General features: G+C 57.5%; 1 protein-coding gene across 2 annotated transcripts in view; it reads right to left on the bottom strand.

The window, feature by feature from the left end:
- MEF2D (myocyte enhancer factor 2D) overlaps window positions 1–23702 on the bottom strand; it is a 29379-nt gene extending 5677 nt beyond the window's left edge. The window contains exons 1-8 of one of the 2 annotated variants that reach the window (XM_068965802.1): window positions 23633–23702; window positions 7174–7364; window positions 6358–6561; window positions 4885–5022; window positions 3648–3858; window positions 3376–3432; window positions 1629–1819; window positions 1134–1154 (exon numbers count right to left, since the gene is read on the bottom strand). In XM_068965802.1, the coding sequence (XP_068821903.1) occupies window positions 1134–1154; window positions 1629–1819; window positions 3376–3432; window positions 3648–3858; window positions 4885–5022; window positions 6358–6561; window positions 7174–7227 (876 nt within the window). In that variant the 5' untranslated portion in view covers window positions 7228–7364; window positions 23633–23702. The remainder of the gene's footprint in view (window positions 1–1133; window positions 1155–1628; window positions 1820–3375; window positions 3433–3647; window positions 3859–4884; window positions 5023–6357; window positions 6562–7173; window positions 7365–23632) is intronic. The other variant, XM_068965801.1, reaches the window with a different exon arrangement.
- Window positions 23703–25830: the final 2128 nt, after the last annotated feature.

The raw sequence follows: 25830 nt of genomic DNA, 5'->3' as shown, positions 1-25830 counted from the left end.
GGGTGGGCTGCTTTACCCGGGCCCCTCACTCCAAAGCCCAGCAGGGCAACTCAAGGCCCAGGTGGGATGCCTCAACATGGAGGCCCCAGAGATACACACACACACAGGTGCATACAGAGACGCTGAAATCCACGGAGAGAAACGTGCACACACAGATGTACTTCCACCTACACATGTGCAAAGGGGATGGTGTACATGCTGGCCTCGTGGCCCCAACACCAGCCAGGGCCCCACCTCCACTCTCCTCCTGGCTGGCCCCTCCACCCGCCACACTGCAGCACACAGCCCGCTGGCATGTGTGAAGGGAACGCGGGGCCTGGCGTGGCGTGTGCCTGCATGTACGCACACACGTGTGTGGGGCTGTCAGCTCCATCTGCTGCTGAGTCACTTGTTTATTCCAACTCCACACTGGGGCCGAAACTGCCGCCGTGTTGGCCGCCAAAGCCTGCCTGCCTTTTCCAGCCTCTCTGGCCTCCCGTCAGGGAGCTGGGGCGGGGAGAGCCCCCATCCCACTCAGGCTGAGGGTGAGTATGTAAGTGTGTGTGCGTGTAAGAGAGAAAGAGTGGCTGTGTGTGCCTCTGAGTGCCTGTAAGATGGGCTGTATGCAGGAAGGAGCACACAGAAGATGGGGAGGCAGGGAAGCCCACAGCCAAGGACAACTCTGGCCTTGCCTGGCCTCAGCTTCCCCTAGAAAGCCGATTTCCTGTCTGGCTGGCACTCCGCTGGAGGGCCCTGTCCTGGGTGGGCCTGAGTGGAGTCAGAGGGCAGGGGCCTAATGCAGGCATGCTGGGCCACAACGAGATCGGACCTCTGAGGCCTGGGGCAGGCCCGCTCCCCTCTCGCGCACATGTGCAGGTACACACAGAGAGGTCAGTTTGCACGAACGCAACGTCACAAGAAGACGTCCACAGACACTCAGGTACACACACGTGCATGGGTAACCCCTTGCCCCCACCCCATTCACTTCTGTATCCCACCTGGCACTAAGCACAGCTCCTGGCAGCTAACCGAACAGCACGCACACACACATGGGTGAAAGGACAAGGCGCACACAGCACTCCATGCTGGGGGCCACAGAGCAGTAGGTTGGCCGGGGTTCAAAGCCCCAGCAAACCCCTCACAGCCTCACTTACCAGATCTAAATGGTCCTCAGTCTGGCGGCAGAAATAAAACCAAGGGGATGGCTCAGTCTCTGGCCTCTGCCCTTCCCTCACACCCCTGCCCCCAGGGCCATCCCATCTACCTCTCTGCATCAGAGCAGGGCACTGTCCTGACTGATCTCTGAAGGCGCTATATCCCAGAGCCCACCAGTGAGGAAATCCTCACAGGCTAACCCACGTCCCTCTGCTGTGACAGCAAGTCCTCCTCTCCCCCTCCTGTTATCATCAGGGAACCTTCTCTCCCACCTTGTGTCCGGTTTCACCTCCCCCGAGGCTGGTAATTCTGTGTTCCAACCTCTCGTAAGGCCCTTTGGGAGGAAGAGCTCTTAAAAAGCCACGATTCCACATTCTCTCGGGAAGCCCTAGCTGCTGGTTAACTTTAATCTCTTCTGCTGGAGGTCAGCTTTGTCCTCCTTCCCCACTCTCCCATTCCTCAGCCCCTGCCCTTGGTCCAAACACCCCACTCACCAAGTGATGCATTAACCCCTTTCCTCCCTGGGAAGTGATGACCCTCAGGTCAGGCTTGCGGCTGGGGGCTCCAAGCTGGGCGCTGTGGGCGGGTGGGGGTGGAGACTTGGCAGGGATGACCTTGTTTAGGCTGTTGCCATTGGCCACAGGGAGGAGGCCAGGGGAAGCCCGAGCACTGACATAGCCATTCCCTGGAGAGGTGAAGAGAAAGGGGTAAAAGGAAACACATGGACCTACCACTTATCCTTATCAACTGTGCCAGAAGGCCTGTTACCCAGAACTTCTCAGAATCATGCTCATGTTTTGAGTAGGGGCTAAGTTCTCTAATTTTCCCCTAAAACCACCTTGTCTTGGCAATAGGGGGAGAACACCCCTTACTCCTCAATCATCAGGTTCATCCCCATGCCTCCAAGCTACATGTGATGGGGCTGGGTGGTAGGAGCTGGTCACTGATGACAGGAAGTCCAGCACTTGCCCCCAACCAGGCCCATAAAGACACAGGTGGTACAAAGGTAGCAGCCCGAAAGCTAAGACTCAGTGAGGATCCTGGTCACAAGATCAAATCAATACTCAAAAGACTGCTCCTCTTGCCTTGAGCTGGGAATGTCGGGAATGACGCCCCATGAACTTGTCGTGGCGGTGTTATTAGAGCTAGCGGGCTGGTGACACAGCTGCCCCCGTAATTAGACTGGTAATAACAAGCAGAATAACCATCTTTTACACTTGTTCCACACTCCATAACCAATACAGGGCCTTCACATACATTTCAGCGTATTTAATCCTCACACTAACCCTGCAAGAACGGACAGGACATGTATCATTAGCCATATTTACAGAAGCAGAAACAAAGCCCACTTGGCAGAGGTGTGATGTGTCCAGAGCCACACAACCACTTTCTACTGCTGTGCTTGAGGGTCTACAAGGATCACTGTTCCTTAAGGTCTGCAGACGTTTCTCGGGGCCTTTCTTTGTGGGGGAGGGGTATTCACCCATCCCTGCCCCATACACAGCTACTGCTGAGGGGGTAGTAGTGCATGGCGCCTGGGGAGTGCTAAACCCCCGAGACGTGGGAGTGACCACAGTCAGAAGTGTCGCCTTGCTGTCTCCTGAGAGCACACTGCTTCCCTTGAAGTGTGCGGCTGCCTCCATCCCAATTCCCGGATCTCTCTGAGAATGGCAGGAATGTCAGGGTGACGTCAACGGTGACATTCGAAGTCCCAGTCACCAGCGCACAACGGCACCAGGCAGGAGGGGCTGTCAGCTGCTGGGGGTGGGGGGGTGGGCATGGAGGGAGCAGCCTTTCTTCTGTGGTTCACAGATGTGTGCTCCCAAGTGCACACCTACTGTCTGGATATTCCCTTAAGGGTGAGAATGTCTGTGCGTGAGAGTGTATGTGAGTCCACGCCTCTATCGTCGGCAGTGTCAGATATTTGTATCCTCCAGACCCCAGCCAGACACCCCTAACTCAACCGGAAGACCCTGGAACCTCTCCTCCCACTGGAAGTGTTGGTGAGTTCTCGGTTTGCCCAGAATTCCCTAAGCCTACATCTTTGTTGATCGTCCGCACCAATCACTGCTACAGACAAAAAAATCCAGGGGCTTAAAAGTCCTCAGACTCTGTATACCACCAACTCAGGTCCTGGGATCTTTCTCTCCTCTGACCTAGGTCCCTTGTGGTCCCTGGACACCTGAAGCCACTGAGCAGGCACTCTGGCCCACTCCCAGACAGAAGAGCAGCTTTACTCACCGACAGGGCTGGGGCAGGCTCCGTTAGCACTGCTGAGGTCTCCCCCCAGCATGGCCCCTGGAGGAAGAAGAACCATGAGCTGACAGGATGCCCCCTTCCAGGGTGAGGCCTGGGAACTGAACGGGGAGAGGAGTCGCAGCCCCTTCCCTCAGGAGCCCCGCACATGGGAGAGCGCTGCGGTGGGGAACGCGGGGCAGTCACCGTGGAGACAGAAGCCCCAAGTCCTCACCGCACCTCACTGCCGCCTCGCCACCGCCTGTCGGCTCGCTCACCTGCACTGGCTGGCCGCTGGGGCAGGCCGGGGGACACGCTGCTCCTCTGCAGCGCTGGCTGCTGGGGGGACAGGAGCCGTGGGTCCGTGAGGGATGACGTCACCAGGGAAGGGGTGACCAGGGAGCCGCTGGGATTGCTGAACTGCAGGGAGCTCTGACTGGACACGGGCACCGTGACGGGCATGGCAAAGTTGGGGGCCGGGACAGCTGACTAGACAGAAGATGGAGAGGCAGGGTCAGGCCAGGGTGACCCCTTAGCCTGGACCCACTTTTCCTGGGAGGGCAGGCTGGGGCTCCCCTATAGTCTCTGGGCTGTGTGTCCTACGGCCAGAAGCAGCTCGATCTCTCTGCTCTGGGGCCCCCTGGAATCATGCCTGCCCCTCCCACCAAGGAAGTAGGCAGGCTGGAGTGCTTTGGGATCCAGTTCTGGCCCAGAGAATGAGAAGATGACTCGGCTCGCTGCAGATGGACCCGGGACACCTAGAACCCCCCTAGTGGAGGTGGGTTAGTCCTCAGCCAGGCAGGACACACAGAGAGCAGGTTAGAGGCCCTGAGTATAGACCCAACTCACACACAGAGCTGTTAAGGCTGAGCGCGTGGGTCGGGACACCACCTCACTAGTCGTCTCTCATCCGCCCGCCTGCTACAGAGGGTGTTCACCCCCCTCACCTTCTTTCCCTTCAGCAGTCTCTGCCTCCCCTCAACAGCGTGACTCAGGGTCTTGGGCCGGGGTGTCAGAGCAGGGCGAGAGAGGCCTCTCCCCAGAACAGATCTGGACAAAGAGCACAGCCTCCACTTTCTAGTTATCTAAGGCTCGCAGGTCATCTACACACTTCTTGCTGGTGAGGCGGCACTCCAGGCCTCTCCCAGCTTATGCTCCATGACAAGGGCCACGGGTTTATCACAACCAGGCTCAGAGGGTCCTCAGTGGTCACCAGCAGCCCCACGCGGCTCAGAGCAGAACATCCACCAGAGGCCGCCGAGGGCCGGGGCGCAAAGCCACACCATGCACCACAGGGAGGCGCTCCTCCATGCGACTACTCACGGCCAGTCTATAACTCTGCATCATTTTATCAAATTCCTCGTCTATCTTTTTATATTTCTCCTCCGTCTGGGGGGTCAGGGCAAACACCTCGTCCACCTCAGGGCTCTCACATTCCCTGTGCTTCTTGTGCAGCGCCTGGGGGGGAAGGGGCCGGGAGGGGGGGCCAACAGAGAGAGAGTGAGTGGGGCTCACCCCATAGCGCCGGAAGAGCCCGTCCAGCTCCTCGCTGGCGCGCCGGTACTTGTCCTCCAGCAGGGGGCTCTGTTCCAGCGAGTCCTCCCCGTCGGGCTCCGGGCTGTCGCAGCCGTTGAAGCCCTTCTTCCTCAGGGTCTGTAACCGCACCACTACCATCAGCAGGGGTGAGGGTCCTCCCCTGCCTGCCCTCTGGCGCTCCTTCCAGCCCCTCCCTAAGACTCCCCTACTGTCTCCCCACCTCAGGGTTCTCAGCCCCCTCCCCTCACGGTGGCCCACCCCTCCTGAGGCACCATGTGGCTATGTGGTTGGTGGTGGGGTGGGCATTTCTGGGGGATGGGTTGAGGGGCCAGCCCTGAGCCGGCGGTGCCTGTGCACCCTTGGGTGAGCCCCGGCCAGAGGCGCAGAGGGCTCCCCGGGAGAAGGCAGCTCTAGGGCTGACTGCCTGACTCCACCCCTGGGCTCTGTTTAAAAAAGAAGGGGAGAGAGAAGCAGAGCCTGAGACAGACAGGGAGAAGAATGAGAGGGAGAAAGCAATATCGTTCCTTGCATTTCCTGAGTTCCTGGCATGCACCGCCCTGTGCGGTGTCCTCGACCAAAGGCTCGTGCTTCTCGCGCACAAAGCAGGGCACGCGCCCCTGACGCGTCTAGAGGAGACCCCCAAGCTGCCCTCTCCACGCTCAAAACATCTTCACAGATGCTTGTTTTGTCTTGAAAATGAATGTAAATTTTACTTTCTAGTCTAGAGTAAACCTATTTTCTCTAATATAAAAATAGAGGAATTTCCTCCATATCTGTTAAAATCAAGTCTTGCTCCCAGAAGGCAGGCCTGTGGCTCCCCAGGCGCCCTCTTCATCGGCACAGGGCCTGCACCCCCAGTGAGGGAAGCAGACACTGGGCTGTCTCATTCAATGCACAACACTCTTCAAAGCAGGCACTGGCCCCATTTCACGGGGGTGGGCACCAAGGCTTGCAGAACCACCTGCCCAAGGCCACACAGCCAGTAAAGGCCGGAGCTGGACTCCTAAGCCCATGTCCTTTAATGGTTCATCAGGTCGGCTCTCTCTGAAACAGAAAACAGAGCCACAGGGACCCACAAAGGGACAAAGACAGAGCAGGAGGGATGGAAACAAAGAATGAGACAGAGAGAGAAAGAGTCAGAGGCGGGAGCACATCAAAAGATGGAGAAGAAAGAAAAGAGAGAGAGAATCTGAGAGAAGACAGAGCAGGAACGTCATGCTACACCTGACAGACGTGAGGAAAATGGCTCAGAGGGTGCTGGGGGGCGTGGGCTGAGTGGGCAGCCCCAGCTGACAGCTACCTTGCTGCCCTCCTCCTTCCCCGGGTTTGTGCGAGAGGATGTGGGTTTATATGCATGTGCACATGGGTGAGGGGCTTCATGGGGCAGGTGTGCACACGTGTGGGCGTGGGGTGTGCAGCTGCAGGCGGGGGCGGGGTCTGCGCGCGGCCCACCTCGATGATGTCAGCGTTGGTGCGGCTCTCGTGCGGCTCGTTGTACTCCGTGTACTTGAGCAGCACCTTGTCCATGTCCGTGCTGGCGTACTGGAACAGCTTGTTGGAGTGGTTGAAGATGATGAGCGCGATCTCGCAGTCACAGAGCACGCTCAGCTCGTACGCCTTCTTCATCAGCCCGAACTTCCGCTTGGTGAACGTCACCTGTAGATGGGTGGGTGGGCGGCCAGGTATGGCTCAGTTAAGGGCTGCCCAGAAGTCCCACCCACAGGCCGCTGGACATAGCCCCTGCCTCAGGGTAACACAGCCCTGTTCTTAGGAGCCCTTGTCTGGAGAAGGAACAGGTCAGCACCTCTCTGCCAACACATGGCCAAGACACAGCCCGGAGCCAATTCACTGATGGCAAAGAAGTCAGATGGACAGAACTCCACATCTCTGGGCTGGAGGCTATGAAGAGGTTAGGGAAGGAGAAGACAAGAGCTTCCAGGCTCTTCCCTTGGGATAGGAGGAGGGCAGGGATTCATCCTGTGAAAGGGGAAGTGCCTGGGCATGTTCTGAGGCCTGCATGCTGAATATGGGAGGGACACAGGTCTGCCTGGCCGCAGCAGCAGGTGAGTCCTAGGGTTCTAGGACACAAGACTCTAAGAGGTGCAGGGAGATGGGGGTTCCTCTTTTCCCAACTCAGCCCTTGCCCTTCCATAACAGACTCTAGAGCCCCCTTATTCCAGGAAGCCTTTTTGGAGTGGCTAGAAGGAGTGGAGGCAGAGGCCAGCTCCCTGCCCACAACCACTCTGTGGGGCGCCAGGATGCCCTCACCTGTCGGTTCCGCTCATCGGTGATTCGCTGGATCTGAATCTTTTTCCTCCCCATCTTTTCTGGGGATCCTCAGTGCCAGGAAAGGGAGGGGGTTGCTGGGTGGCGGGCTCAGCACACCTTACACTGTGCTCATGAACGGTCTTGCACCAGCGCTCAGTTCATGGTCTGCAGGACACCTTCTGCACAGCCTCCTGGGTGGGGAGGGTTACAAGAGGACTGTCAGCCGAGGCAACCCGCAGCCCAGCTCCCTGGGCACCCCGGCCAGGCTCACAGCACCCCTGTGAGAGGCTGGCAGCATCTAGGCCCCATCCACAAACCGAGGAAATGGTGGCAACGAGGCGATGGCACGCCACAGCCAAGCACGAGCTAGAATTCACTCAGGCCCAGGACTCTGCTAAAGGCTTTTCCCACACCATCACAGCTGCCCTCAGGTTTTAGGTCAGACAGAATACACTCAGGAAGCTCCCTGACTTCCAAGGGTCTGGGTCTTAGAGAATGCCTCAGGCCTTCCTTTTTTCCCAGAGCTCTCCCAGAACAGACACCTGGGCTCCCTGGCTGCCCCACTGGCCAAGGATGGCAGTTCCCGTATGGAGCCTGGTGCAGAGAATGGGCCGAGTGAACACAGGCCAAGAGTGTGAACAGCTCACACGGGGTACCTGCTACCAGAAACGCCAGTGTGTCTGCGCCCCTGGCTCAAGAGCATGCCAATGCAGGTCCAGAGCAGTGGGGCTCACACCTGACTCGGAGCCCTGGAGCCTGCAGACCCAGAGCAGGGCTCAGGCGGCAAAAGCCCTCTCCCCCTTCAACCAGGGCGCCTCGACACCAATCTGTTCTGCTCAGTGGGCCTTGGCCTCAGGCTTGAAGAAAGGATTCTGCTGCTTTAAACAAACAAACCCTCTAGACCACAAGTCTGTGATTTTTTCTTTAAAAAGCTAAATCATAAGTATTTCAGGCATCACAGGCCATAGTCTCCATTGTAACTACTCAACTCTGCCATTGCAGCGTGAATGCAGCTGTGGACAACACAATTAAAGGAATGCGTGTGGCACCGCCCCAATAAAACTAGATTTTTAAGAAAAGGCGGCATGGCCAGATTTGGCCCATGGGTCATAGTTTACACACTCCTGCTCTAGAGGAATGGGCCATGTCTAGAACCCAAGTTCAGACTAAGAGCAGTGCCCCCCAAACTTGCTCAGCTTTAAGCAGCAGAGAAAATATAAGATGAGTGCCATACAGGAAAGAGGCTGCTGGCAGCCAGGGGACACAGGCACCAGGTAGAGGGACCCCCGTCTCCGTGCACCTACAAACCCATCACGGCCCACTGCTCGAAGAGCTCCAGTTCCAGAGCCGGGAGGGGAAACAGAGCCCCACACTGAACAACATGAGGTAACGGGTGGTCGGAGGCACAGAGATGGCAGCCGTGCTCGAGCCAGAAAAGGTGCATGCTGGGGGTGGACAGCGCTCTAACAGGCCAACCGGTGGGTGGGGGTGGGCGCGGAGGGGAAAGGAAGGGCCCAGGATGGAGGCACAAGATGACCCCAGGGCCCTTCCGGCTCTGTGATTCCAGAGATGGAGCAGTGGGGGACGGTGGCAGGGGGCCCATGCCTCCTAAAGCCACTCTGAAAGGGTCCTGGGAGGAGTCCTGGCCACATGCCAGCCCTCCTCCAGAGTTCCCCTTCCGCAGAGGCCCTGCGGGAGAGCTCACCAGTGTCCAGGGGGGTGGGCTCTCACCTCCCCCACCCAACCCGGACAGAGGTGTCATTGGAACCCCCTCCCCAGCCCCCATTTCAGTGGTTGCTGAGTTTCTCTGGAGCCTTTACATATCCACTCAACTATGGCCCCCTGGGTTCCAGAGCAGATGCCGCAAGTTCAGCCTTGGCCACAGAGGGGAGCAGAGAGGGCCGGCAGGGACTCTGTGGACTTGGAAGGAGCCAGGAATATCCCTCCCCACTCTCTCCCACTACCAGGACTTTCCCTCAGGCCTTCCCTAGCTCAGTTAGCTGGAAGAGCACTTCTGCTGAGTTCAGGTATCTCTGGAAAACAATGTAGCTCCCTCTCCACTCCAGGAAGGACCCTCCACCTCTCCCTCTCTCTTCCCAGGGAGAAATCCCCAAACACTCTTCCCCGGTTTCCTACCCTCAGGGTGCTCCATGGGCCCTGGGCCTTCTACTGTCCACCTTCACGCATGCCCTAGGACATCACCAACAACAGCCCAGTCAACCCTGAGCTAGCTGAGCCGACATCGGGACCCAGAACCAGCTCCAGCCATCCCATCCCTTGCCTGTGACCCCAACCTCTGCCAAACACTGTAAAGGCTCTACTCCAAGAATTTCAGCTCCTCTGCCTTCCAGTGCAACCCAAAGGCTGTATTTTCCAGAATTTCAGTGGTATGGGCTTGGCAGGGAAATACTGAGGGCAGGGGAGGGCTTTCTTAAAATTTAATTATTCAAGAAGAGGGCTTTTAAAACAGGACTCTCTGATCTAGCCTTGAAAACCCCAATCCAGACTGGTAAATGCAGTCACCATAACCCTCCTCTGGCTTACAGCATCCACCTCTGTCCCTCTCCTATTTTTACTATCTCATTCTCGCCACCTTTTGTTCACCAGCAAACTTCTGCTGAGATATAACCACTCTCAGCTTATGGCCCATGCTCTCTTTGCTCTCATGATCCTCAGAAAAGTCATTCCTACAATCTAACTTCTTTCCTTAGGTCCTCCCCAAATTACTGACTCTCAGAGTATTCTAATCTTTTCTTTCTAGCACTTATTGTGAGTGAGTGAGTGAGTGTGTGTGTGTGTGTATGTGTGTAAGTCGCTCAGTTGTGTATGACTCTTTGCGACCCCATGGACTATACAGTCCATGGAATTCTCCAGGCCAGAATACTGGAGTGGGGAGCCGTTCCCTTCTCCAGGGGATCTTGTCAACCCAGGGATAGAACCCAGGTCTTCCCCACTGCAGGCGGATTCTTTACCAGCTGACCCACCAGGGAAGCCCAAGAATGCCGCAGTGGGTAGCCTATCCCTGTTTCAGCAGATCTCGACCCAGGGATCAAACTGAGGTCTCCCGCATTGCGAGCGCAGTCTTCACCAGCTGAGCCACCACGGAACCCTATCATGAATGTAAATAATCATAATTCCATGCTTCTGTTTAATGCCTGGCCCCCCTACAGGACTGAAGCGTTATGAGGGCAGGAACCATGTCTGTATTCTTTACTACTCTATCCCCTGTGAAGAGGAGCTCACAGAGGAGAGATGTCTGTTGAAAGGAAGGAAGGGCTGTTTTATTGCCGTGGCCCTGAGAGAAGTTCTTCCTGAGGTATAACTTCTCTTAGTCCTGCTGCAGGACCAGCTCCCCTCAGTCTGTGCTCTGTGGAAATACAACTTTTCCTCTCCCAGCTGCACCAATAGCCTGCCTGTTTGGACACCATCTACCCTCTGACCACCCCTGCCACTTCAGTCCTCAACCCTCCCTACCCTCAGGTTGGTTGGTACAGAGGGTGAGACTCTGAAGTCTTCTAAGGAGCAGCCCTGAACACATGGAGATGGAGAGGATGGGGTTGCTCAGGCAACTGTCGCCTGGCAACCAGCTCCCTGGCTGATCTCCTACGCCCCCCCCCCACCCCCGCCTCATGCTGGGGGAGCTGGGATGCAAGAGGGAGCAGGACTGAGAAGACAGGGAAGGCACCGAGGCCCACTGAGCCTCGGCTGACAGAGGAAGGAGAGCCAGGTAAACAGGCCAGGCCTCAGCCACCCCCAGTCCCTGCCAAGGCAGTCCAAGGCACTTTCGTAACTCCAGGTTCCCGTCGCCCCTTCCTCATCGCCACTCCCACCTCTGTGCTACCTGCCCAAGGAGAAGATGCCCCCGCTTCGGGCAGTCCTTCTTCCTATCTCACCAGGAGGCTCCCATAAAGCAGGCTCGGTCTGTACTCCTCTTTCCCCTTCTGCTATCCATCCATTCTACGTTGCTGCAGAGTCTTGGAAAGCTTGGGGGCAAGAACATGAACTCAGCCCTTACTTTGGTAAAAGGGCTGGCTGGGGCCTGGGTAGGCACGATGGACCCTAAACTGACCCTATCCAAGGTACGGAGGCCTACCTTGTCCAAGCTTCCCTCCTAGCCCATTAGGGAAATTTTAATGAACACCTGGATCTCCTTAATCAGCCCTCTGCCTAATTACCTAACCAACTGCCAGGAGCCAGAGGCCTGAGCATCTGTTATCCAGATGTGAGCCTTTTCTTCCTCGCCCAGCCCAGCCCCATTCCTCTTCCCCTCTCTAGTCACTCCTCCTCTAGGAAGCCCTCCCAGATGACCTGGCTTTTGGCTTCTTCTCCTGGAGGCCAAAGGCTTGGGAGGGTGGAGAGCTGCTATGCAGACAGGGGGTTGTCCAGGACGGCCTTTCTGCTCCGATGGCCCCAGGGCCGAATCATTCCTGACCTCAGGGCACAGCTATGACTTCGGCTGGCAGCATCGCTGTCACTGAAAGTCCCCCCTCAAAGGCTCCAGCTGACTCTGACTCACCTACTCTGGGTAGTGCTGGGAGGACGGGACTGGGGAGTAATGGGAGCAGACAGAGAGAGGGCCTCACCCCATGGAGGCAGAAGGAGTGACAGACGAGGGGGATGGCAGCTGAGCTGAGGGAGGGAGGCAGGCGAGGACCCACTGCGGAGAAGGGTGGCTGCAGAGAAGCCTTTGCTAGTGGAGTGTAAAGAGGGCAGGAGGCTTCTCTCACAACACTCTTGACAAGGAGAGGCTGAGGGAGGGGACCAGACACGGTGGGGTTCCAGGAGGACCCCACGGACAACCAGTTTTCTCTGCTGGGCCACAGACCCAACAGGAATATGTGGGTTGTACTGACAAGCAAAGGAGGTGCAAATAATATATAATGTGTACCCTAAAGGGGGTCTTGGTTTGGAGGGGGCATAGGAGAAGTAACAGGCCCCTGCCTCCCCCAATGTAACACCTCTTGGTACCTGAGCAATATTCAAACCATTCTCGGGTTTCAGAATGATGCTATCTCAGTTCCTGTGTGAGGGTGGCCTGGGGCCAGATGGAGGAGTGGGGGGAGCGGTCAGGGCAGTCTCTCGGAGCTGGCTGCCGTTGCAGCAGGGCTGCCCTTCCTGGGGGAGCTGCAGGACAGGCACCTCCCAAAGGTAACCCCCACCTCCTCTCTCCTGGTGCTGTCGGGGGACCACCTACCTCCCCGCTCCCCTTCTACCCAGATCCATCCTCCGTCCCAGTGGCCCAGAGGCTCGGAGGCACTGCAGAGCATCTGCTTTCAGAGCTGCCACACCAGCGCAAGTCAAAATGGAGCAGCTGCCCAGAGAGGCTGAGTGAGCAGCCCCCATCACAGAGCAACGGGCTTCAGCCCCTGCTCTTCCACAGTGAGAAAGGCAACTCTCATTAAGCAGGCCCTTCCATCCCTTCCTCCCAGGCTGCTCAGGGCTGCAGGCTGTGGACTGGAGGGGAAGGCAAGAGGCGCTGGAGACAGCTGTCATCCCTCCTCCCGCCCCTTCCCTGTGGCTGGGCTGCAGGGCATGAAATAAGCAGCAGGCGCTGGGGGAGGGGGTGACAATCCAATCCACCTGTCACCCCCACAGTCAGGCGGCCTCAAGCAGCCTGCTCACTAACAAGGGAGGAGGCGTGGGTGAGGCAGACACAGAGGGGGGTGGCAAAGGGGGACAGACGCACAGACGCAGGGAAAGAGACACAGAAAAAGAAGTAGAGCCAAGCAGAAGGCAGAGTGAGGGGCAGAGGTGGGCAGAGACAGACAGGGCCAGAGGAGAGCGAGAGGCAGGAGACCAGAGGCAAAGATTCAGAGAGAGGCAGGCAGAGAACAAGAGGCAGGCTCAACAACTGCTCGCAGCGCCCTGACGTAGGCTGGGCATGGGGGCATAACTCGACAGGACTCTATCCCCGCCCCAAAACCCTGCAGTCCCGCCAAGAGACAGACAAGGGCAGGGCAGGGAGAGCCAGGGAGAACTTCAGGGGCCAGGACTGGGCCCAGACCTGGCCTGGGACAGAGCATCTCGGCTCTTGGGGCTCTGGCTAGGTCTAGGCTTTAGGGCAGGCAGGCAGTGAGAGCAGGTGGATGGAGGTAAGCGTAAGGCCCAGGAGCTCTCTCAACACCCTGGGCACTGCCTCCATTCCTGCCCCACTCCAGGGCTCACAACCTTCCAAGCCACTCTCTCTAAGCACAGACACAGGCTGGGTGGGGACTCTGCAAGACGGGTGGGAAGGTGAGCTCAGGGACCACTGAGAGGTGGGGCCCAGGCAGGAGTCTTGGGGTTTGCAGCCTCAGGGGCATGCAGAGCCCTTTCTTCACCAACCCTGTACTAGTCCTGGAGCTGGGGGCATTCCCCTCCCCTCGAAGTCTGGGCCAAGGCAGGGCCCCTCTCCCTGACCCTGCACAGTCCAGCTCTCACGCGCCCAGCCAGCTCCCCACCCACTGCTCCCCGGCTCCTCTCTGCTCTCCATTCTCTCTGCCCCTCCCACGCACTTGCCCCGGAGTCCTAGGGTCTGCTCTCAAAGGCACAGGCCAGACCCATCCCCATCCTCCTCCTCCTCCCTTCAACGTACTGTTTGGCAGGCTCACTCCCCAAACCCCCGGTTCCCACCATCGTCCCCTCCCTCGGGGACTCCCCTCCCCCAGCCCAGCAGCCTCAGGGCTGGGCAGGGGCTATTTTTAGTCTGGGCACTGAGCTAATTTTAACTCACCGACAGGGGACCTGGGGGCGGGCTGTCGGGCTGGGGGGGAGGGAGAGAAGGACCAGTCCAAGAAAGCTGGACGTGGGGCGTGGAGCGGGGGTGGGGGGTGGTCTTAGGTCCCAGGTGCCCTAAGTGGAGGCAAGCACTGCAGCCCCATTTGAAGGCACAGGAATCGACCTGCCAAGAGGAGCACCTAGTGTGGGGAGCAGGGCTAGGGGCCCTCCCTCCAGCTTCCGCTGGACAACTCTCCCAAGCCCCACCCTAGGCTTCCCGCCCTCTCCTCCTTGGCAAGTCTCCTGGGATGGGCCATCCTGTTCTCTGCCCAGGAGATGCCGCTCTCGTGAGGGTCTGTCTCCTGAGCCTCCCCACTGCTTCCCCACCCCAGCTTGTCCTTCCTGTAGTCTAGCTCTCATCCTTCCTGTAGCAGCTCAGAGGCCCCATGGCTCCCTACAGAGGCAGCTGCAGACCCCCACCCCCAACCTCTAGCACTTCCCACCCAGCTCTGGCCTTCCATTAGTGGCCTCTGGGCTGGCTCCCAGGACCCACCCTAGTCCCTGTGCTGCTGACCTCAGAAATAACTGGGGGGGGGGGGGGGGGGAGGTGGTAACAGGAGATTGAGTCCTGGTAGAAAAGGGAGAGGTTGAGGAAGGGCAATGAACAGCCCGAGGAAATACCGGGACTGTGGGTAGGGGTTCTGGGCGCTTGGGTTCAAGCCCCTGCCCTGGCCAAACTCACTGTGTGAACCTGAAAAAGTCACTGCCCCCTCCAGGGTTCACCCCCCTCCCCCTGCCAGTACAATGGGTAGGTGGCATGGACCAGGTACCCTAGTGCCCTTCCAGCCTAGACATTCCTATGCTCTTTACAGAGCCCCAAAAGAAAGGTAGATCAGGACTCTCGTGACACCATGGAGAGGTGACAGAGGAGGTGGCCCGCTTACGTGCTGTCCTCCAGCTTAGGAGGGGAGGGCAACGTGGAGGCCAGGAGAGAGGAGGCACAGGCCTGACGAAGAGGGGGTGCTTTCAGAACAATAACCTCCACAACAGATGGCCAAGGCTTGACAGAGGCTCATGGTAGGTCAGGGCAGGTACCACGCGGGGCACACAGGCCCCGGGGGCAGAGGTTCTGCCAAACAAATCCCCTCACACACATAGAATGCTATCCGACCCAGGGCTTGGGAACCTGCTTCTGGTTAGAGCAGTGACTGACCCAAGGTCACTGTCACGGTCATCAGGGGGGCCAGCTCTGGCAGCCAGGCTGGAGCCTCACTTCATGCTCTAGCTAGCAGGCTGACCAGTAATGACTTGCTCCTGCTCATCTGCATGGGCGTTTGCATAGTGCATCTGATCTTATTCCATCAACTTCTACTTCCCATTCCAGGACCTGGGACACCCCCACCCAGCATCCCTAGGCACTTAGGGACGCCAAGTGGAGTTCCTGGCACCTCAGATCGCCCATCTCATCCTTCTCCAGAAAACATCCCTCACTTATCCAGTGGTACTGTCTAGAGGTCTCAGTCCAACAGGGTCCTCCACTCTTGTCTAGGTCCCCTGTCCAGGAAGGGATGTGAGGGGAGAAGGTGTAATTACGAGCAACAATTGAGCACCGGAGCTAGAGGAATTTTATGAGAATGATGAGGTGAAGTGTGATCCTTCCACAACAGCCTGGGGCTCCTCCAGAGAAGAGCCCTAGTGCCCTCTTTAGCGACGAGGTCGGGGCAGCGGTAGGATAGGGGTGGACTGTCCTTTACTTCTATTTCTGTCTCCATGTCTAAATTCCACTCTCAAGAGTGCAAAGTGAGAGGAAACAGCCTAGTACAGTGTGCAGGATAGATGTTAAGACTACAGAGAGGACTCTCCAGAGCTGTCTTTGAACTCGCAGACATCTCTGCGGCTAAAATCGGCTTTGTTAGACGCTACTCGACCAAGCACGGGCAGCTGGTAACACTTGGAAGGGGGTGATGGCCACAGCATTAGAGTCCGACCATGGGAGCTAGAAGACGGCCGATCCCTTGCCTACCTTGAAGAGGTCAAACTGACCTCTGTTTGTCCAGTTATAATACCTACGCTTCCAGCCATACCCCCTGAAAGAATGAAGTCAAGCAGTGGTCTCCTATCCCAGGAAATTCTTCCTGCTATCTAACCACCATCCCTCCCACTGCAGCCAACCCTTCCCTGGCAACCTACGCTCATTCCACTCATCTTGATCAGAGTGGTGGCGGGGTGCCCCTGGCCAGAGAGGCCTCGGCTGAGGAGAGGTGGGGCGGTTGGAACGGTTAGTGTGTCACCTTCCACCTCCCCACCCAACTTCCCTCTGGGGTCTCAGGAGACAGAAGTGAAAGTGGCAGCTGGGGCCTTGGGGGCGGGTCAGCTTGAGAGCCGTTGGGGTGAGCATAATGACACCAGTGCTGGGTCTGGGCTGCCTGCCATTGCAGCAGGTGGGCTGATGGTTAGATCAGGAGAGGGACTGCCCATGGAAATGAGGGCTTGGGAAAACTATGATGTGTGGGCCCCTGGCCAAAGGAAGAGCAAGCTGAAGAGGAAAAAGTGGAGAAAAGCAGGCAGTACAGTCTCAGAAGGGCACTCCGGTTTGTTCCCTTGTTTAAAGCAGCAGGGTCCTTTTTTTCCCCATCCACAGAACAGGGGCAAGGCTGCTCAGGCTGAAGCAGATGAAGGGATTGCATGTCCTGACTGCTGGGACTTGAGAGCAAGGAGAGCAGGGAAGGGCCTGAGGCCGGGCCCTCACACTGGACGCACCAATTCCAATGGAAAGGGGAGGCAGTGGAGGAGAATGCAAAGTGCTCACCTACTATTACCGCCAGCAGCCCCACCCCAAAGAGGCCAATCCAATCAGGGAGAGCAAATCCTCCTAGAGACATCATGACCTCGGGAAGCCACCGAGGATTTAAAGGGGCCGCTTGGGGTGGCAGCTGGATCTCCTTCTAACTCGAAGGACAGTCCTCTAAGCCCCTGGCAAGGAGGGCAGCAGTGCGGCTGCGTGGGCCTGCCGAGGCGGCCAGCCAGGCAGCTCTTACAGGATTAGCTTGCTGCTTTCAGGAAAGGTGCCAGGTGAGGCTAAGATGCCCAGCCAGATGGAGCACCCCGCACCCCCATGGGCAGACAGTGGCGGGGGGCGGGGGAAGTACCTGCACAGATCTATGCAAACACTTGCCCCCAGATTTGATCCACGCCCTTCACCAATATGCAGTTTCTCACTCTTTCTTGAAGATACTGTACAAAGACCCCTCTGATTACTGACAGTGAGGATCCCTGCATACCCAGCTTTCTCTGCCATTTCTATCAAGAGCTACCCTCCGTCTAAGGAGGAAGTCCAGTCTATTGTCTCCTCTCAATCCTTCAGCTACACTTTACAACCAGGGCCCCACCCCAGCGAGCAGGTGAGGAGGCCAAGAGGTTCCTCCTCTCTGCTGTCAGCTCCCCACCCTCTGGGCTGACAGGTGGGGGAGACAAGAGGGAACAGCTGGGCCAGGACACCTGTCCCCACCCATTCAGCCTGGGCCCCACGGGGTATGCACAGGGGAGTCAGCAGAGAGGGGCAGGCAGCTGTGGGGGGTGGAGGGAAGGGGCTCAGCGGCCCAGAGATGTGACTGGGAAGGCCTTCCTCCAGGTCTGCCCCCAACCGTCAAAACACACAGGCTCTAAAGGTCTGAGGTCATCTGCCCCATCCCCTCGCCTCCGTGCTACTTGATCCAACTGGAGCGGGGAGACTCCACAGAGACCAACCCTCCTCTCCCCACCCACACCCACTCCTGCAGTCGGTCTTCCCTTGAGGTCTGAGCATCAGCTCTCTCTTACTCCTCCTCATTCTCCCAACCCTCAATCCCAAGTATTTGCTGGCAGGGGTGGGGGCAGGGAAATCATGAGATAAGTAAGCAGCCAGAGGGATCTGCTAACACTCTGGGGTGAAATGAGGAGGGGACAGTTCTGAGACAAGGAGATGGCTGGACGGGGAGGGCAGAGCTGGGCTCAGCTTCCCAAGCCCACCCCTGGGTCTTCTCGGGGCCCTCCTCAGCCCCCCTCACATCAAGTTCCTGCCTGGGACACAGTGTGCCCCTGCCCCACCTTCTGGACCATGGCCTTAGCAGGCAGGTCCAGGGCCAGGCTGGAGCTGACGTCTGGAAGAAAGGATACAGCCACTTTCCAAGCACCCACTCTGTGTTGAGTACCACACATTTTCCCATGGAACCTTTTAACCTTTTTTTTTTCCAGGGGAGGCATCTCTGTTTCACAGAAATGGAAACCAGCTCAGAGATGGGCAGGGACTTGCACAAGGTCACCAGGAGTAAGTGGCAGAGGTGGGCTGACTGCTGAGCACAGCGCTTCCCTGCACAGCTTGGACTGAGAGCAGGCAGGGTCTCCCTTCCCAGGAGCAACAGCACATTCCTTCCGGGGCAGGTTCCCTACCATCAGGCTCAAGTCAGCCACGCCTCTCACCCTTCGCACAAGCCCAGGACTCTTGTGGCTCAAATCTTTCCTGATCTAGTCTCTCTCCTCAGTCTTCTCATATGGCAGCTTTAGAGAGTACTAACCAGTACCCAGGAGGGGTCTGAGTGTCATCTATTCCTGCTTACGTATCCCTGCTTTGGGAACCTTACCCCATGACAGTCCATCAGGAGACCTTCTCAGGGTACCAAAGCATGTCCCCCCCACCCCCCAACCTGCCACCAGATCCTGATCCTCTGCCTTCTGTCAGGGAATCCTACTGGGTTGGTCCTTCCCTTCAGTGTATCTTCCTCCTACCCCCAGGTCTCCCTGGGCCTTCCTTTCCACTGCCCTTCCTGCGGGCAGGATCCTTCCCTTAATCTCAGACAAAAGCCCTTAGCAACTCCTAACTGGGAAAACTTGAGCAAGTCACTTAAATCTCTTACTCAGTCTCCCTAATTACAAAGGAAACGACAAATGAAACAGTGTGTGAGAAATAAATGAATCTTCCTATGTTTCCATGCCCAGCACAGAGCTTGGCACACAGGGAAACAACAAATGCAAGTTTCCTTCCTCCAGTCCCCAGGGATCTCAAAAGTTTTAGTTTTTGGTCTCCAAAGCATATTGGAAAACAGAGTGAGTGGGGTACTGCCTGAGGGTAAAGTGCTCTTGACCACGGAGCAAAACAAGCTCCCTCTCTATATGCTTCCTGGGCCTTTCTAACTCCTCAGGGAGTGGCCAGAGCACCACGCCAAGGTCAGTGACCAGGCCTAGAGCCTGGAGCCTCCTGGGAGGCTGGGAGGGTGAGTTTAAGTGAGTAAATATGGTCCCGCCTGGGTGAGGCCAGCAACAGGCCAGAGCTCCAGACAAGTCCCTCTCTTCCCAGCCTACAACACAGGGGAGAGAGACCAAACAGGAGGCGCAACTGTCATCCCCCAGTCCCAAGCTCTCAGGGTCTCGTGCAGAGTCAGCGAACACATCGCCCACCTCCATCCTAGAGAAATCAGCCAGAAGCATGGCTAGGCCCCCCAGGAAGGGGAGGTTGTGGACACAGCCTCGAGAAAAGGGAAAATCAAATGCAAAGGGCCCTGGGGATCGCCCAGGCTAGGGGTCAGCCCTGAGATGCCTGAGGGCTCACATGTAACCTTGATGCCTCGGACTGGCCTTGTTTATCTGGGTGAGTGAGGAGTGCGACAGAGACCAGTGACGAACCACCCAAAGACCCAGGTGCTCTGCTCACCACAAGGCTAGGTGAAACTCCCGTACATCTGCAAAGTGGATTCACCCAAGGACATGTGGGTAGCATGAGGGGCCAAGGTAGGCTGAGCCAGGGCCACAGAGGGATAAATGGTGGCAGGGATGGAGTGGTGAGCAAGGGGCAGTGATGGAAGTCAGCCAGGACTCTCCAACCAACACGCCATGCTCTAGCTCTAGACCCAATTCCTCAAGCTCCCTTCAACACTCCTCTCTTTAGGGTTCTCCATACCTCTGCCTTCTGGCCTCCAGTCCCCTCACCCTGTTCCCAGTCTCTGATCTTCTAATTATCTTTGCCTTTCAGTACCCCCAGCCCCTACCGGATGCAGTGGCCCCAGGGGTGTGGACGCACCCGTGTGTATGTGCTGCACACCTCCATGCACGTGTGCCACTAAACGCTATGGACCTGCCAGATGTATCCGGGCATGCTAGTTTCCATAGGACCCCCACTCACCCGCCCTTGCCAGGGGAAAGGGGCCCAGAGGCTAGCCATCCCACAAGTCCAGGACAAACTCTCCTCAGGATACCTGCAGTCCCAGGCAGCACGGGAGAAGAGAAGATAAATATTCCAGGAGCCAAACAGCACCATCTACACTAGGCCAAAGTTCAAGGCCTTTCAGCAGAGCCACCAAGAGCCACTGGAGAAGAAAGTACTCTGAGATCTGTCTTTCTCCGGCCAAGCTGGAGCTTGCGCTCTCTCCCTCACCCACCTCTACTGTTAAGTCCTTCCTGAAGTCTAAGCTCCATTCTGCCTGCTGAAGTTGTGGACAGACGGGGACATCAACTGCCACACAGAAAGGGGTTCAGCTCCCAGGAGAGAACTACCTGTGCCCGACGCCTCCCCCTCACCCCATGAGTAAGTCACCAAACTGGGACCGAAGGACAGACAGCTGGCCAGACTCCGGCCCCATGACTGGCTTGTAAAAGCCACTAGCGATTACAGTGATGCTAAGGCTACGCTGGCCCCGCCACCATCTCTTCCTTCCCTCTAAAAGGCAGATAATTGCCTCAAACCAGTTGGCTTGAGAGCCTGGAGAGCCCCAGCCCTGATCCCAAGGGGTGGGGCACGCCTGTCAGCACAGTGCCTCAAGACCCAGAACCTGAGCTGAGGTTCGAGGGCCAGGTCTGATCCTCAGACCCACTTCCAGCAGCTATGACTTGTTCCCGAGAGCTGAGGTCTGCATTACCCATCCCCACCCACTCCCCTTCTCCAGTAAGGCCACCATGCTCTGGACCAGAGAGACACGGAGGCAGGAGGCCTGGCTCTCAGCACAGCTAGGGGAGAAATGCTGGGCCCACCCATTTGTTTCTGGCACCTCCCGCCCACAGAGGCACACGAGTGGGAGGCAAAGTGTCCAACACAGGGTCCCATCCACACCAGGCCAGGGCGAGCACTGAGATTCTGGGCCAAAGCCAAACAGGGAGGGCGGGGGCCTGGCTGGCCAGAAGACAGTTAACAGGAGGAACAGAGAGGCAGGCCTCTCTGGGGGCACAAGGGCCAGGAAAATCCACAGCACAGAGACATTCCCAGGGCAGAGTCGGGGAGGAGGAGGGGCTAGGCCACAATCAGTGAGGGCCTAACCCCAAGGCCTCGTCTTTCCTGTCCTTCTCGGAGGCTAGGAGGCCTCCTCCAGCCTCCTGACTATCAGTTCTCCAGCCCCAACCTGAAGAGTCTACCCTCTGCCTTCTCCCCTCATCACACCTCCCAGGAAAAACCAGGAAAGATTAAAAAAAAAAAAAAAACCTTCTGGAGAGATTATGTAACAAGCAGCCAGAAAGACGATCATATCTCCCAGCCTACGAGAAGAGCCAGGAGCCAAGAGAGGCAGAGTGGGGAAGCCCAGGTTCCCCCAGTGCAGGGACGGCAGGTACAGAGGAGGGGCACAACGGGCAGCCCCCGGCACACTCCCAAGTCCTTCACTACTGTGTTCCAGGCACTGGGGAGAGCAGACAGAACCTCCCATGCCAATCCCCCATTACAAGGGCCCTGCTTCTCCCCTTGGACCAGGGCCTCCAAGGGGAAGGACCAAGTCCTCCTTCCTGTGGTCTCTCCCTGCTATGAAGCCATGCCTGAAAGCATGGTGGCGGGACTAAAGCACTGACACAGACTTGCTGTGTGACCTCAGATTTAAAAAACAACCTCTCTGGCCTCTGAAGGAGTGTAAGTAATAGCTCCCCATTCCCACAGAGAAACCAGAAACCCTTCTCTTTACAAATGTACACACACACACAAATATACAAACACCTACCGGGAGTGTCGGGAGAGGGGTGGCACGGAAGTTACAACAAAGAGAAAATGACCGCTGAGTCCCAAGGGCCCATATGTCTGCTGGGGAAAGACTTACACACGAACTCCAGTGATTCCCCAATCACTCTATATACACGGGTACTCAGCCACCTTCACACTGATCCCACCCCACCCCCATCTTCTGCCCAACACACTGGGAAACCACAGGAAGGAAATTCATTCCCAGGCATGCCGTGGGAGCTGGGACAGCCAGGCTAAGTCCTGGGGCGGGTGTGACCCGGCGGCCACAGGAGGGTGGACATCTGTGAACACTGACATGTGCTTTTTTCAACACTCTCCTTGACTACTAAGACTTCCCTGTTGCGGGTTTGGAGGGGAGTGGGAGGTGGACAGCTCCCTAACTTCAAAACACCCAATCTCCTCCTGGCCTGGGCTCCCCTGCTATCTCGAGGCCAGAGCAGCCCAAGGTCACCGCCCCAGACGTTAAACTTCCCATAGTCCAGGCTGGGCCCTGAATTGCCCAGAAGACCCACAGAGAGAATGGGGGGAAGGGGTGGGGAGGACCACTCACCCAAACCAAAGAAACCAGGGCTACAGAGACCTCAAAAGGGGGCTGGGCACTGAAAAGGGGGACACAGGATCCACCCACTGTACCCTCCCCCAACCCATCAACAATTAGCTGCTTAAAAGGAGGCAGAGAAAGCCTCCCACTCAAAGGACAAACCTGGATAACCTAGTCTGTAGTTCCAAGGGTACCCACACTCAGGAGCCCTCCCTTCATTAGGGAGAGACCTCAGGAGGCCTTTGAGAGATTAGCTTGAATCCCTAGGGGAAAGGAGACCCTGCCTGTAAGACCAAACCAGACAGGAAAGTGGCTGGCACTGGAGTAAAAGACTAGATGCATCTCAGTCTCCTTGGCCCTCCGTCCCCAAAAGCCCCCCAACACTGACTAGACCCCCACTCCCAGCCCAGCTCAGCCTGCCATAGGTGAAGAAAGCGACTGGAGAACTCTCGCCCAGATGTTAGACAGCTGCAAACTTCTGGCCGGGGGTTCTCCAGTTGGGTCTACTGACAAACCAGATCAGGGGTCTCGGGAGAAGAGGGCGAGGAGGTCCCAAGGAAAGGCCCTGCGTGGCCACCTCCGCGGTGACTCCGCGTCCCAACTCCACAGGCACCGGGCAAGCCCGGGCCCCGGACACACACACACACACACACACACACACACACACACACACACTCCCCAACCCACCACCCCGGTGTCATCTGAACAACATCCCCCCCTCCCTCCCCCGCTTCCCAAACAGCTGCGGCTCCCCCCGCCCCCACCCTCCCGCCGCCCTCCCAGGCCCCCTTCTGCACCATTTCGGGCCAAGGAGGAGGGAACAGGCGGCGCGAGGAGGGAGAGGGAGGGAGGGCCGGCTGTTAAAATGTCAGTCGCTCCCGGCTGTCACCGGAGACCCCTTCTGAGGATGGCGCCCCTTCCCAGACCACTGGGGGGTCCTCCGTAACCCCAGGACACCAACAGACCAGCGCGCCCCCAAGCCGCCCGTCCCCACCCCGATCCCAACACCCAAGGGAATTACAGCCCACTCCACTTGTCCCCGTCAGCCGACTCCCTCACCCAAACAGTCCCCCATGTAATCTCCCACCAACGCTACACGAAAAGAGCCCGCTCCGCGAGTTCCTCCCAGCCCTGGAGGCCACCCCATCCCACCCCTCAGGGGGACGGTCTAGACCACCCTCCACCCCAACCTCAGGACGGGGTGGGGGAGGGGACCTCTTAAAGCGGCAGGCGCATTATTTTTCTTTACTCACCGGCCCCGCTGGGGGAAGGGAGGGTGTCACGGCTGGGAGGGGGTAGCTCTCGCCCCTAGTCCAGGGGCTCTTCAGCACCTGGAAGCCGCAGCTCCAGGCGGGGGGAATAATTAGTGAGGCCGGCGTCCGCGCGGGCCCTGGGCGGCGCCGGGGGGCCTGGGCCCCCGTCGTGGGCGCGCGGGCGGGCAGGCAGACGGGGGACCGGGGCCGACCGCCCGAGCCGCCTCGGCTGTTGTTGATATTTTGCTTCCTTCCTCCTTTCGGGCTCCAAAGGTAACTCCTCCAGCCCCCGGGAGTCGAGGCCGACGTAGGCACAGCTCAGCCTAGCTTGAGGGGTGGGGGGAACGGGGGTGATGGACAGGCGGGGGGGCCAATGGGAGGAACCCGTGGGGGCGGAGGGGCGGGGCCGGAGTAGGGGCGGTCCCGGAGACGCGGCCCCGCCCCTCGCTTCCCTCGGGCCGGCCGGGCCGGGCAGGGTCGGCCCCCACCCCACCGCCCTTCCAAGCTAGGCTGCGGCGCCGGCAGCGGCAGATCCCTCCGCCTGCCGGGAGGGAGGGAGGGAGGAAGCGACAGAGCGAGGCAAAGTGGGGAGGCAAGACCCAGAGGCCTCTACAGGGATCAGCCCGTGCCCGTGGTGCCGGCTTTAGCCGGCGGGACGGCCGCCTAGCACTGCTGCCACCATGCGCTTGAGGAGGTCCTTTCTGGGGAGGTTCGGCGGACTGCACGCATACTCTCCCATGCACTCAAGCTCTGTCGACAACTCCCCCAACCCCCAAGCTCCGAGAGAGTTGGGAGGTAGGAGTCTTAGTAGATAAATTAAGGGTAGATGCTAGGTGAGGGGAAGATTCCATCTCTCTCATTTAGGGTGTGCCGAAGCCCCACTTAAAGAGACAGGTGCATTTCTAGGGGGTTACCTGGCGAGCTCGTTTGCTCCCTCTACCTGTGACAGGCCCCCATCCCTGCCCGGGACCCGGCTCGGCTGACGCCCAGCAATTTAAAGCGACAGCTCATAGTTCCTGGGTGACCTAATCCCGGGTGCCTGCGGCCCCAGAGCACTTACAGCCGAGGGGGCAATTTAAAGGGGTGTGACCTTAATTTCCCCCAGCACAGGAAACGCCCAAAAGCATCTTATTAAAGAAGCAGAGTAGTAGCTGTTTTAAAAAGTTTATAATTCCTGTTTGCTCCAGGGTGTGGTGAATCCTCTCCTGCCTTGCAACAGGAGTGTGGGTGCCATGTGTACTGGACAACTGACCCTGTCAGACTTACTCCCCGTTACTCCAATGTCAGCTTCCTACCTTGAGCTTGACAAAATGATGGAATCTGGCTTAGATCTCAAAGAACCTTGCAGAACAGAAGGGCACTCAGTTCTTCCCATACTTTGATTTCTACTGGGTCTGATTTACTGGACAAAGAGTCAATTCTAGGTTCAGGGTTGAAGACAAATACATCCCTGAAAGGGGCTGCATGTTGTGGTGATTAGAGGCATCAACTTTGGGGGAGTCAAGCTATCTTGGCTCAAATCCTTATTCATCATTTATTAACTGGGAACATAGGCACATTACTTAACTTCTCTCTACCCCATGGGTAAAGTAGAGATGGTAATGGTACCTAACTCATAAATTGGTGTGAAGGTTAAATTAGTTCATACAAGTAGATTACTTTGAATGGTAGCCCATGCTGGTTTATAATAAACCTAAGGGCTGGACTGTCAAGACCCCTTTAGGCCCATTATCCCACAGGATCCTCATAGGAGGCAAGTTCAGTGGAATTGCTTTGCAAATAGGTTGGAGGCTTGTCTTATGTTTTAAGACAGGAAGCCAGCAGGCTATTTCCTTGGCCTCAGTTTCCGTCTCTTCCACCTGACCACTCCTTCTGGAAACCTGATTTAAACTGTCCCACTTTGTCCCCAAAAGTAGCTTTAGCTCCCCATTAGATTTAAGAGTTGGGGCCCCAGCACCAGATGTCTGTCTTCCCTATCAGGCACAGCTGGCTTACCTGAAGGACCTCAGGGTAGGCAGGGGGAGCCCATCTGCCTGGTCCCCAAGGACTCTGAGAAGAACAGAGCCTTGTGCCAGGCTTGGGGCTGTGGCAATAGCACGATGGGAAAGTGCCCCCCCACCCCTCAACTGGGGAACCTCCCCTCACTTGTGGCCTCTATTTTTAGTGCTTCCCCAGGCTCTAGCTGGAGAAACCGTTTA

Source organism: Capricornis sumatraensis, chromosome 2 (genome assembly GCF_032405125.1).
Source record: "Capricornis sumatraensis isolate serow.1 chromosome 2, serow.2, whole genome shotgun sequence".
Taxonomy (NCBI): Eukaryota; Metazoa; Chordata; class Mammalia; order Artiodactyla; family Bovidae; genus Capricornis; species Capricornis sumatraensis.
Note: the sequence above shows the minus strand (reverse complement) of the source record. Positions and strands in the feature narration are given on the sequence as shown.